Source organism: Phodopus roborovskii, unplaced genomic scaffold (genome assembly GCF_943737965.1).
Source record: "Phodopus roborovskii unplaced genomic scaffold, PHOROB, whole genome shotgun sequence".
Lineage (NCBI taxonomy): Eukaryota > Metazoa > Chordata > Mammalia > Rodentia > Cricetidae > Phodopus > Phodopus roborovskii.
This window is the reverse complement of record NW_026125506.1, coordinates 1,112,695-1,125,398: the sequence shown is the minus strand read 5'-3', so window position 1 is coordinate 1,125,398 and position 12,704 is coordinate 1,112,695. Positions and strand designations below refer to the sequence as shown.

At 55.9% G+C, this 12,704-nt stretch overlaps 1 protein-coding gene across 4 annotated transcripts in view; it reads right to left on the bottom strand.

Annotated features, from left to right (window-relative positions):
* The window catches only part of Ttc28 (tetratricopeptide repeat domain 28), a 368,181-nt gene that overhangs the window by 4,810 nt on the left and 350,667 nt on the right, over positions 1–12,704 (bottom strand). For 3 of the 4 annotated variants that reach the window (XM_051176415.1, XM_051176417.1, XM_051176418.1), the window contains 8 exons: positions 8,310–8,489; positions 7,249–7,969; positions 6,378–6,502; positions 4,497–4,728; positions 3,899–3,975; positions 2,863–2,886; positions 2,149–2,278; positions 870–977 (listed from right to left, as the gene is read on the bottom strand). In XM_051176415.1, the coding sequence (XP_051032372.1) occupies positions 870–977; positions 2,149–2,278; positions 2,863–2,886; positions 3,899–3,975; positions 4,497–4,728; positions 6,378–6,502; positions 7,249–7,969; positions 8,310–8,489 (1,597 nt within the window). The remainder of the gene's footprint in view (positions 1–869; positions 978–2,148; positions 2,279–2,862; positions 2,887–3,898; positions 3,976–4,496; positions 4,729–6,377; positions 6,503–7,248; positions 7,970–8,309; positions 8,490–12,704) is intronic. The other variant, XM_051176416.1, reaches the window with a different exon arrangement.

Here is a 12,704-nt window from a genome sequence, read left to right as displayed (position 1 = left end):
AGCAGTTAGGACCGTACAGACTGACCTTTCCTTCACAAGACATCCTTAGCAGTTAGGACCGTACAGACTGACCTTTCCTTCACAAGACATCCTTAATGTTAGGAGCTCGTAAAGACTTACACAGTTAACCCCCAATCCTCGTGAACAGGCAGTGGAACAGCCAGCCACAGGCCTCACTGGGCAGCCCTTCTCTCGGCTCCTGTCACCTTCTCCTCGAGCCTTAGTCCTTACAATTGTCACTAGTGAGCTCACAGCCCCCGTCCAGTGCTTACGGCTAGTTTGCACTGGATCCATACCCCCTGCAGTATCAGCAGGGCACAGAGCTCTTCCCCCTTGCCTGCACGGGCCTCCTCCCAGTCTCCCAGCCGCCCCTGCAGCAGGGCATCTCACAGATGCTCTAGAACAGGATGTACTCAGGCCAGCACTCGAGCCCACTCCTCCTGCTGCTTTCCTGACGATGTCCGTACGGTGCTGTCTCCCTCTGGCACCTGTTCTGAAAGCTTGGCACCCCCTCAAGGCTCCTGTCACAGTACACATTGTTTAGCAGGCCCTGCCGGTTTGGATGCCCGGAAACCATGGCTGTCAGTCCAGTTGCCAACTAATCCCCAGGACAGTAGCATTCAGGCCGGGCCCTCCTCATATGCTCAGCTGCATGACCCTGGAGCAGGACAGGTGTGTCCTGACACCAGCCCCATGCCCCCTCACCTCCAGTGTCCCCCAGTCTTGTCCCCACTTTGGTGTTTAGGTTAGTGAGTTTGCTGCTTGTATCCCCCGAGAATGAAGCTCTGTGGGCCCCTCCCTAGAAGACTCAAACACAGACTAAACATGCATCACTCACTGTGCCTTAGAGGGCAAGGGGAGGTGCTTACCGAAGAGTGACAGCAGGGACTGTAGTGCAAAGTGGGTAGTGCGTCGACTAGCCTGCTTCCCGGTCTTCAGGATCACTTCCTCTTGGCCCACTTCACATAGGTCAAAACCTGGAAGGACGTGGAAGGCATCATATGCTGTGCATGGCAGGGGATTTCCAGATGACTCCGATCAGGGTCAGACTGCCTCGCCCAGAGCAGCTGCTGGGCACAGCCTTTACTGCTTCTTCAGAATTTTGCCTGACTCTTCTGCCATTTTCCTGGAGTCAGGTTGCCCGAGAGTATAAACACTTAGCCACAGCACAACCTGCTTGCTCTCCAGGCAGATGTGCCCCGCCCCAGAGTTCTAGGTTAGCCGAGCATCAATCACAAGAGACAGCCAGCAAGCACTCTCCCAGGCTCTGTGGCCAAAGATGGCCCCCAGAAGAGACCAGCCAGACTTCATACTTGAGATCTCGCTGAGCCTTCTGGAGACCATAGGGTAGGGAAGGGAAGGGAAGGGAGCTTGTGTGAAGGCTCCTGTTGTTAGATGACTGGGACTGGAGGGCACATTGCTTCAGACTGGACCGCTGGCCATTCCTCCAAAGGAGCTCCTGTTCCCTGTCTACTCTTGGGTGGGATTCTGGCATACATTGCATTCAGAATGAGGCTCCCCAGAAGACCCACCGGGCATTCTGGCTGCTGTGGGAAACGTTACTCTCCGGAGTAAAGAATAAACAGGCATGCCTCTCAGAAGTCATCATTAAAGGATAAGTATTTGTATAAATGAAATGCTTGCAACAGAAACCTCTGCTTCTGCCAGAGCCGGGAGTCCACTGCTGCCACCACTGACTGCCCTATGCTGGGTTGGCAGAGGGACCTCAGAAGGTGGAAGGACCTTTGAGATCAGACCTGCCGCCTACTGCTCTCCTCCTCCCCATTCTGGCTCCAGGAAGGACCATGCACGTGTGCTTGTGCACATGTGTTCACATTGACATCTTCTACGTCACTCAGGGGCCTCTTCATCTGGCCTGGTGTGCCCCATCTCTGTCCTCACCTCATGTGCTCCCACTGCTCATCTCTGAGGCCTGGCCTGGCCTGGACCCTGGAGGTGGGGTGAAGCTTGGTCTGTCCTGGGGAGTTAAGGACAGAACTAGAGGGGATGCTGTGACGGAGGGGAAGTGGGCTGAGGCATCGGCATCTTTGGTTGATATATTTCCACATCACCAGGGCTGACCCGACAGAAAGCAGCAAGGACAACTGAAAGGAAGAATCTTGTTCAGTCAAGGGTGCTTGGTCCTACCGAGAGCTGCCAGGAACTCGTGACACCCTGGGAGCCGCCACAGCTGGACACTGAGGGAGACCGGAATGGGAGCTGAGGCAAAGTCCTGTTCCTTCTCACAGGCCTGCAGCTGGACCAGCACCTGATGGAGCTGAGGGAGGGACAGACAGATGTGAGCATAGGCCTGCCAGACTTTGGACAGCCCTGCCTAAGCCTCATGTCAGCTGCAGCCTCTGGAGTCCCCGTACAGTGAGGTCATACCTACTGCCCGCTGTGCTGGTCATGGACAGTGGGGACAAAGGTGGAGGAGCCTCCTGGGGCCCCAGCCGCTTCAAGGGCTGTCTTCCCTGAAGCACAGGAGAGGCTGTGGGAGCGGGGGAGAGGAGCTGGGGTTGGCTCCCTCTGTTCTCAACCTTTAATGCACAAGGTGAGGAAGATTTGAACACTACCTCTTGCAACCGCAAGTTCATGGAGGAGCTGATGTGACACACTCAAGTGCCACTGTGAACTCTGCTTGTCACTGGTTCTGTCCCTGCTGCTCTAGTGGAACCTCAGAGGTCAAATCAAGGACAGAGTGGAACAGGAAAAGGGTAGCCAGAGCAGAGGAGGGGACAAGCCTCAACCCAGAGCTCTGTGCCAGCGTGCTGTGCACAGCCAGGCAGCTCAGAGCTGCAGGTACTGGGGTGGGTGGGCGAGATGCACCTGACGGCGATTGCTATTTAAAGTTGTACTCACCATTCCCACCATATTTTTAACAGCCTTCAGCCAGCAGAGTGCAAGGGAAAGAAAGAAAGAGAGAGAGGAGAGTTTAGAGTCAAGCATAGCAGTTATGCACACAAGCTGATCACTGCCATAGGAAGCGTCGCACCAGCCTGGCTCTGACCAGGGAGAGGAGCAAGAGGCAGCAGGGGACACAGGGAGACGAGCAGCCGTGCCTCGGCCAGTGTGCAGTTGTCCTGGGGCCCACAGTGAGCAAACCCAAAGTCTTTGCTTCATGAAAGCAAGAGGCATAAGGAGCTGGCACACTTTAAGGCTCCCAGTCCTGCGTTCTTGTCTGGAGGACATAGGCCTGCATTCTGGATGTTTTAACATGCAGCACTCTAGAAGTGCCCCCTGATGTTATACAGCAAGCAGATGTGACATGCTAATTATAATCCAGCAGGAGCTCAAGGAACTTAGGTCCCTGGCTGCTCACAGCCCCAGAGCAGAGGAGTCTCCAGGAGGCAGCCATTGTGGGTGTCTACCCTGGTGAAACTCACACAGGGTAGCCACACCGGCACATGGCAGAGACTGGCTTATATACCTCAAAGCAACACGCACTATACTGTATCAAGGTATGGCCTCCAGAATGACTAGGAAAGCCACTATGTGCGCTTGAAGAATGCCATCCAGCATCCCACACATGCTGGACCTGGGGTGGACTCTGACTCTCAGTGGCCAGAAGGAAAGTCAGGGGGATGGAGAAGCCACAACATCCTGCCAGGAACCAAAATTCTCACAACCCTTTAATGCTACCCTCCTCTTTAAAAGCTGCCACGCAGCTGGCTTTGTGCTCAGTGCTGGGTCTCAGGGGCTGGCCCAATGCTTGCTGGCTCGGGACAGTGGCTGTGATACTGGCCAGTTAGCCGAGAAAGCTGGGTGAGGTGGCAGGGTGTGAGAAGACAGACACCTGTCCGTAGACTCTATTTGGAGATGCTATTCCCTAAGGCAGGGAAGCCACACTCTGTTCCAGACGGGTATGTCTGCGACTGTCCAGCCGGGCTTTACTTACCCGGCTGATGAGCTGCTCTCCAGTCTCTGAGGCCGTGATGAGCTTGCACAGCGCTTGGAGGGCTGGGTTGGGCAGACCTGAGTCAGGGCAGAGGAGTGGATGTTACTCAGAGGCTCTTGGCTCCTCCAGAGGAAAGAGTTCCAGACGTAGAGTACTGAGGGCAGTTTGCTTCAGGCTGGCCCAACCAGAGGCCTGTCCCAGTGTGGCTTACCACAGAAGCATGTGGCCTCCGAGAAGAGGGACCCTGGCCCTGCACTTCACTCTCCCATCGTGATGTGTCCAGGACACCCTGGACACAGTGCTGTGCCTCTGTGTCACCCTAGTTGGTCTGTGGTTTGCCAGAAGCACAGCTGCTCATCTGTGGGTGGATGTTACTTGCCCAGGACCACTGAACACCCCCAGGAAGGGACAGAGCCCAGGTGATCACTGTAGACAGGAAGGTTGGGTAAGGCAGACATTGGCCCTGCATCACTGGCTGTCTGGGCTTCTGTTGCTACTTGAGGACAAGGCCCAGCATTCTTGTGACTCAGGGGCCCCTCTGTGCTAGTCCCCTCCCCCTCCTCCCCCTCACCCCCACTCCCTGCCCATAGCCACTTACCCAGCAGGGCCTGGAGGGTGCTACTGCATTGTTGCAACCTGTCGCCTGGGTCTGAGGTTGGAAAGAACACAGCTGCCGGCAGGCCACTGGCAGCAGGATCCAGCCGGAAGCCCACAGCAGTGAGGAGGGCCTGCCACCCGGGGATGCCACCCACTTTGTTCTCTACACTCTGCTGAGATGTGTACATGGCATTGCGCTGTCCATTCTGGATGCGCTGCAGGGACTTCTCCACCTAGTGGGGAACAGGACAGTTAGAGACCTAGGTCAGCCCTGTCCCTCCTCCCCGTGCTTTGTGGGAAGCCAGTGTAGTGCTGACTGCCACCTAGAACGCCAGCTTGACCAGGCCCAAGGACACGTTGCAGAGATCACTGGGCCTTAGGCGTAGGATGGTGCGGTGTGGTGGTCAGGATCTGATCATCAGAGCTGCAGTGCCGGGGCAAAGAAGTCTGCCCTTCCCCACTCCACAGACAGGATAGCAAATTTCAGAAAACAGCCTCAGGCCAGAGCCTGCCCAGCCCTTCCAGTGCCTGCCAGAGCCTGGTGTTTTGCAGAACTCTGGGATTTACCCAGGAACTGTACATGTCTACGGCCCTGCTCCCCGGTCGGCCTGTCAGGCCACTTCCAGTGGACACCTGGCTTTGTTCCAGGTTGACCCCACAGAGGACTGCAGTCCCCCATGTCACCCAAGGCAGATGAGATCCCAGGCAGATGAGATGCCTGGGGGAGAGAAGTGTCTGTCCACTTACAACAGCCGTCAGAAGTGTCTGTGCCTGGGACAGTGTCTTTGAGGCACACTGCCTTCTGAAGGAGGACGGGCATTGTTACAGGACAGTGTGGCCGGGGAACCTGGAGTGTGGCTCGGGGGGAGGAGGAAAGCAGTAAATATTCCTGCAGCCTGGCTGGAGAGAGGACTGTGGGGAAAGGGCCCTCTGTCTGCTGCTGGAGTCTGTCTGTGCCACTGCAGAGTGGCACAGAAGGAGTGCTCTGGATGTGGTGGGGAACTTGAGAGGGTCCTTTACTATCTATAGCTTCCAGACACAAGGCCTGGCGTGTGGCTGCTCGCAGCGGCACAAGGCTCCCCTAGGCGCAGTGCCTGCTGACTGCCCAAGCAAGGTTCAGGGCCTGCACACAGATCCAAGCTTGAAGAATGGATGTGCACAGAGAGGCCCAGGCCCAGGCCCAGGCCCAGGGCGTGGGGTCTGAGGGGCGGGCTTGAGTCTTCCCCGCGGGATAAGAGGGTTACACAGTCGGCGGCGTGGCCTGTCCACCTGAACCCCACCTGCTTCCAGCTCCCGCAGTGTGTCTTCTGCTATGATGCCTGCTCTGGGCCTGTGAGTTAACTGGATAGTTGTGTGTCCATGCTACATGGATCCCAGCTGGGCCGGGGCTGGGTTGGGAACGACTGGGAACTGCCCTCCATGCTTTCAGCAAAGGGGAAAGATGGGACAGGTTTTGTGTGACTTTTATTTTAAGGATGAGATGGTCTCTTGTAGTCTGGGTCAGCAGCCCTCAATCCCTGATCCTTCTAGCTGTCCCTTCCGGGTGGTTGTCTTAACTGATAACTTCTGCTGTGCAGACGCCTTACAACCTCATGAACGCTGGGCTGGCCAAGGGCACAGTCAGGCCTTTTCTGAGTCAGGCAAGACACTGGCGATGAAGTATAAGGCCTGTAAGCTGCTGGGTGTTGCTGCACTCCTGGGACTCATTCCCGCTAATCCCCCAGAGGCCTTCAAGAGTCAGCACCCTGCCTTTCTCCAAGTAGGAAACTGAGCAGTTGGATCTGGTCACACGCCTTGTGCTGGGTCCCCCATCTCATGCTGTCCCCGATGGTTGTCACTGGCACCTTGCCCAGGTTCCCCACAGGGTCCCATCAGCCCTTACCAGGTGCAGAAGCACTCGTAGGGCATCCCGTGCCCGCTCCGGGTGCTGCAGGATCTCCGTGAGGGCCTGGCCGATGAGTGAGGAGGGGCTGTTCAGCTTTACGTCACTGCCGATAAGTGTGAAACCTGAGGACAGCACAGAGGGACCTTAGGGGACTGTACTGCTATGATGACCATTTGCTCCCGAGAGCTAGGCAGTGGTGGGCGTGGTCTCAGTTTCTGGCCTCTTGGGCACCCATACCCCCTGGCAGGAAGGTGCCTCCTGAGCAGCCACTAGCCTGGGCACCCTGAAGCTTCCTTGTCAAGAGGCCTTGTAGGAGCGACCTTGGGGCAGGAACCAGCAGCCAGAGGGGCCAAGAGATGTTCCTCCTGTTCCGAAGGAGCAGCCTGAGCAGGGCCTGGCTTCCCACATAGATGCTGTGGGGTGTGGCAGGACACCGGCCCTGTCAGGGCACCAGCACCAGTACCGGCACAGCTTTGCTGTAGCCTTGTGCTGCCTTGGTGGACGATAAGGGCTGTGCCCTGAAGGAGCCACAGTACCTGCCAGGGACACTGAATTGCAGAGGGGTTGGTGACCTCCACATGGCACACAGCCCTATGAGGCCACATCAGGGGTGGTTTTGTTTTCATTTTACTAACACAAGGTTTTAAATTAGGTGCCACTGTAACAGACACCCATTGTCCACTGACACCGAGAGCCATGCATTCACTCTGAAGGTGAACTCCTTAGTCCAGATGGTGATGACTGTGTCTGCAGGGGCAGGGTATGAGGGTTTTGGGACCCAGAGCCCATTTCCTTCCCTTCTCCAGCTGCAGAAAGAGACTGGCTGGGAGGACCACCCAGGGACCCGAAACAGGCTGCAGCGGCCTACCTGCCCAGTTGGAGGGGTGTGAGAAGGCCTTGCTGCTTTGTACTGCCTTCATGGCCTCACCCAGGGAGGCACTGGCCTTCAGGCCATTCAGCAGGGATGAGTAGAAGGCATGAATAAACATTTTGGAAGCTGCTACCGGCACTGGCCACAGAGCCACCAGTACACACTGTGCACCGGCAGCGAGGAAGGCCCGTGTCAGTGCCACCAAGCCGTCTGCTGTGATGCGGCTGTTGGCCTCCTGGGAAGAGCTGAGGACCACCAGCTTCACAGACAGCCGCAGGTCCAGGAGATCAGCAGCCGTCAGGAGCAGCTCCCGCAGCGGTGGGCAGTCTGAGATGCTCTCTCCATCACTCACATCATCCTGCACCCGAAGCGACTCTGGGATCGTGTAGGGGTGGCCGAAGGAGCTCTTGCTGCCAGCAGGGTTGCCCTCCACGTTGGGTGTGAGGACTAAGGCAGACAGTTTCCAGGAGACATGGGTAGCAAAGTGGACACACTCAGCCTGGGTCAGGGCACTCATGACCCTCTCCTTGGTGGCCACACTGCCCACAAGGGGCTGACAGCCCAGAAGCTCTGACACCATGTATGCCTCCTCCTCTGCGGAAGGCATTGGCCCCCACAGCCACCTGTCCATTACTGCTGATGGGAGCTTGGGGTTGCCTATGACGGCTGCCATGGCAGTGGAGCTGGAATATGTGGGTGGGGTCTTCCTCGGGTGACCCTGCAAGGGGAGGAAACAGCAGTTGTCAGCAGGATAACATCGTTCACCCGACATGTGCAGCACCTTTGTGACCCAGTGCAGCCCGCCCCCTCAGACACCGGGACAGCTCCCTGCTGCCATCAGGGAAGCCGGCATCGCCCAGTTGCCTGGTGTGCTGCATGAGCGCAGCAGTGTCCATCTGGGAGCTGGAGTCAGCTAAGGAAACTTCAGAACCACTGAGGCAGAAACTATCCTATAGGAATTATGCCCTGGCCCTTGCCCTGGGCCCCGGTTGCTATCCCCACCCTTTGTTCAGGTTATGGGGTGTGGGGATGGGCCCCAGAGGCAGGCGGTATGTTACCTTGGCGTGTGGACCAAGCGAGCGGAGGGCAGGCACAGCAATGAGGGTAAAGCGCTCGTATAGGTACTCGTTGGAGGCGCTGCCCTTCAGGAGAGCAAAGGGGACAAGGTAGAGCTCCCCCTCCAGAACAAGAACCAGCTGCCGGTGCCGGCCCACGGGGCCACTCGAATGCATCAGGCCCTGCAGAGTAAGCACAGGGGGGTGACTTAGGGTGGGCAGCCCATGATCCAAGGTCACCCTGGCCAACTGTCAGGCTTGTAGGGTGTGGGGACTAGAGGTGCTACCCTGTACAAGTGTGGACAGGTGTGCCTGCCTCAGAGGGTGGGGCTTCTGTATGCCTCACTGGGAGAAGGTTAGGGACAGTCAAGGTCTGTGGGTGACCTGAAGTGACAGACGAGAGTCACCAGCCTGAAGGCAAATGACACCCAAAGAAAGAGCAACTGCTGTAGGTCCAGGTGTTTGCACTGGAGGCTGAGAGGCTGAGAATGAATGCAGAGGGAGCTAGCTGTCCCAGAAGCATCCCTAAGAGCACCACGTGGGTACCAGAACTGAGGACCCTCCTTGGCGAGTCTCCCATTTTGATGAGCACAAAGCTAAGGATACTCAGAGCCAGGATACCTGTAGTCCAGGAAATTTTGGGATGTCTGGGTCTCAAGCACAGCTCCCCGGGACCTGGCTCTGAAGATGCTGTCTCTGTTTATGGCCATCCAGGGTCAGAGAGACAGCGTCTCCCCTGACAGAAAACTTAGGGTGAGGATCTGAAGAGGTCGTCTGTGTGCAAGCCACAGCACGAAGACACTCGCTCATTCTTCCTGGAGGTGGCCTTTCCAAAAGAGCCCTGACAGAAAGTGAGGCTGTGACTCAAAGAGGAAAACTGGCTGTGAAGATGACCAAGCACTCAGGGGTGTGGTGATGAGCACCCGTTACCCCAGTACGCTGGAAGAATGAGGCAGGAGGAGTGTCCTGAGTTCAAGGTGAGCCTTCACCAGAGGAAGTGGGGAAGAGGAGAAGGGGGAAGCCGCAGAGCAGAAGGGTCATCTGCAGATGCCTGTCTCCTGACTTGGTGCGGTTGACAGGTTGTACCCTCAGGAACATCTGGCAGAGGGCGGCAGAAGCCCTTGCTAGCCCAGAGTGGCGTGTGCCTAGGGAGCTCGGGCTCGTTTCCTTTTGTAATCTGGGTAAACAGAGAAAGCAGGGGATTGAAAGCAGGGGGCACTTCTCATGTGCTCTACAAACCACTTCCTGAGAAGAGCTAAGTGAGCCGTGATGTGATCCAGGGTGTAGAAAAGTATGGCCACTGCTGCACCAGAGCCGCCAGGAGAGTGCGTGTGCTCACAGAGTAAGGCTCTAGGCATCTACACCTCATGCACACTGAGTCCTGGGCTAGACCTCAGTGGCAGGACTTTGACCTCAATGAGGGTGGTGACACTGGGCATTGCTTTCCAAAATACAGGAAACACAGGGATTCAGGTGATCTTCTGCATGCAAAATTGATCGAAGCTTTTGGTCCCAGAGTCATAGGAATCATTTTATCAGATACCAGCCTGTGAGGTCCTCTTGAGCCTCCATTGTCCAAGCCCCAGTAAAGCTGGGCCAGATGTCATCCTGTAGGCCACCCATGTCCCCGGACCGTTTTCCTTGTTATGGTAGCATCTATGGGCGTGGTCCACTGAGGACAGAGGAACGTGCTGGAAGCTCTGCAGAGCAAATGTACCCCCTGCTATGGGGTCACAGGTAACTCCACCCACGCCACGGGACCTGGACCACAAGCACAGAGACAGCAGTATGTCCACTTACACGACTCTGCTGTTGGGAGTTCCCTACCTAGAAGCTTCAGCTTTCTGATACACTGCTACGTGCCCATCCTGTGCTCACTGTACACCATGAGAGGCCAGGTACCACCTGCAAAAAGCTGTATGGTAGCCCAGCAAGGAGGGGGCAGCGTTTGCAGAGGGAGGGCCTATTCCTGTGGAAGGTGGATGGAGGTAGCCCTAGAAGTGGCCCTGTACCACTGTGGTTCCTCAGTATTCACTCAAGGATAGGCTGTGTCCACTGAGAGGGTAGAGGTCACCAAGGAGGCAGCCATCCTGCAAGACTGAGTTAGGCAATGGGAGGTTGTATGGTGGCATCTCAGCCATGAGCCATTCCTTAGCCACATTACCATCGACCCTCTCCTTGTAACCCTCCTTCTGCTGGTCACTGCCTGCCTGCCTGCTCAGCAGCAAACACCATGTGTGGGTTGGCCACACCTCTCTAGGCACACACACCCACAGCTCTGGAGAGTCTGCAGGGTTCCCTCATACGGGTGGTTCATCTTGCTCCTGGGTAACCCCTTCCCATTACCTTCCTGTTAGCCTGTGGTGGGTCTTACCTTTTCCAGAATAAAGACCAAGACTAAGGAGAAACAGCAAGGGTAGGTTGCTCTGCTTGGCATGGGCAGTGCTCTGATTGGCTGTACGTGTTTAATAATGTTGGCATCCCTTCCTCAAAGCCCAGGAAGCAAAGGGAACTGCACATGTGGTCAATTGTGAGTGTGCAGCTATCCATAGTGACTCAGATGAGTTGCAACAGCCTGTGGTCTGTGCTACACCTGACTCCTGACCACAAGTCAATTTCCCTCTGGCCTTTACAAACAGCCGTGTGGCTAAGTCATGTAAATGATTTCCGTGGAGCAAGCATCCGTTTCAGATTTTACCCCAAGTAGAGTTGAAGCAAAGGGATAAAAGATGAGGGTGACAGGCTATATATAACTAGAGGAAGCCCCTGAGTCTGGGCCTCCATGGAGGGAGTGACTGCCAACCAGACTGCCCCCTACAAGCCTGCGGAAGGGGACACTTGCCTGCACTGTGGAAGGCCCTAATGTGGGTAGAGGGGATGTCACACATGGCTGCTCATAAGTACTTGTTACAGTTGGACTGGTCACACGGGCTTCAGAGGGAGCCGGTTCCCTTTCTCACAACCAGGGAAGCAGACCAAGTCACTGGCACCCCACCCCCTGCCAGCCTTTCACTCCAAACACTTCCTACTGCTCCCCGGTGACATTAGAATGGGGTCTGACTGAAAATGCATTCAACTAGAAGCTGGCAATGCCCCACAGTACACTATTGTGTCCCACAGCTGAACGGAAGCAGTTATTTAAATAATCATCTGCTCCACACGAAGAAGCCAGAGTTAGGCTCAAAGCATCCATGATTCCTAGTCACCAGGCTCCTCTGTGCACAGGTGGGGGAGGGGCTGCTTCTGGAAGCTGGCAGTGTTATGTCGCCCTCTGGTGGGCTCTACAGAGGTGTGGCATGTTTACAGGAGGACACAGTCCCTTCTATAGGGCAGCCATGAAATGGGAGGCAGAGGGGTCATCCCAGTGCTGAGACACTAAGGAGGTAAGGTGTGTCATGGCTTGCTCCTTCTCCCTGATCTCTTGGGGCTTAATGGCTGTGGGACCAGGCAGAATAGAATACTCCGTCTACACCCCAGCTACACCCCAGCTGACATGCCACTTTTGCCCTGGCTGCTAGGTTTTCCCCAAACTTAGGGCAGTGAGTGCCTGGTATGGCTTAAGTTTGAACTATAAATGCATAGCTGTAACAGAGCACAAAACTGGATCTAGCTTCTCAGAAGTGCTTTTCTTAAATCGCAAATGGATTCTTTTGTTTTTAAACTACACTTTGATCAGAGTCTTTCCATGTTTGCTTAGAGTGGCTGAGAACCCCTGGCTCACACAGTCCTGCCTTAGCATCCTGACTGTTGAAACTTCAGGTTAGGCCCCAGCCCAGGGCAGCCTGGTTAGCAGGGGTCAGCCAGCTCTGTTTACTTCAGGGATTTCTTTACACAGCTTTCACCAGCTGCCTATTCTGAAGCAACCTCTGACATACAGAGGAATCTTTGCCTCACAATGTGTGGGCCCAGGCATTGGACTCTCCTGCATTGGGCAGAGTCTTAGGTGTCAGTCAGGTGGTCAGCACTCAGCTTCCTCTGCTGATTCCCTACTACCCAGCTCTGCTTACACTAGTCAGCGAGTGGTGGCTTCTCAAGATAGGGGCTGCCTCAGCCATGACCCAGCAGTGGGTTCTGGCAGGCATATGCACAGGAAACCTGGCCTGCGTGGCTATGGTTCTGGGGGCGGGGGCTGTCTGCTGCTAGCTCTTGGAAAGCCCCAGTCTGCCATAGGTGGTCACAGAAGCTGTTTACTAGTCTCTCCCTGGGTCTTCTGCCTTACTGCTGTGCTGTAAACGTGCCCTTGGCTGGAAGCAGCTCCGTAAACACTCCTGAGTGCCCGTCTGCACTAGGCCTCATGCCAGCTGCTGAGGGATTGTCCTGGCCTTGACTGGGAATGCGAATTGAGTCTCAAGGGAGAAGTAGGCAGGAACCAAGCCCTGAGACTCCTGTGTTGCCGGG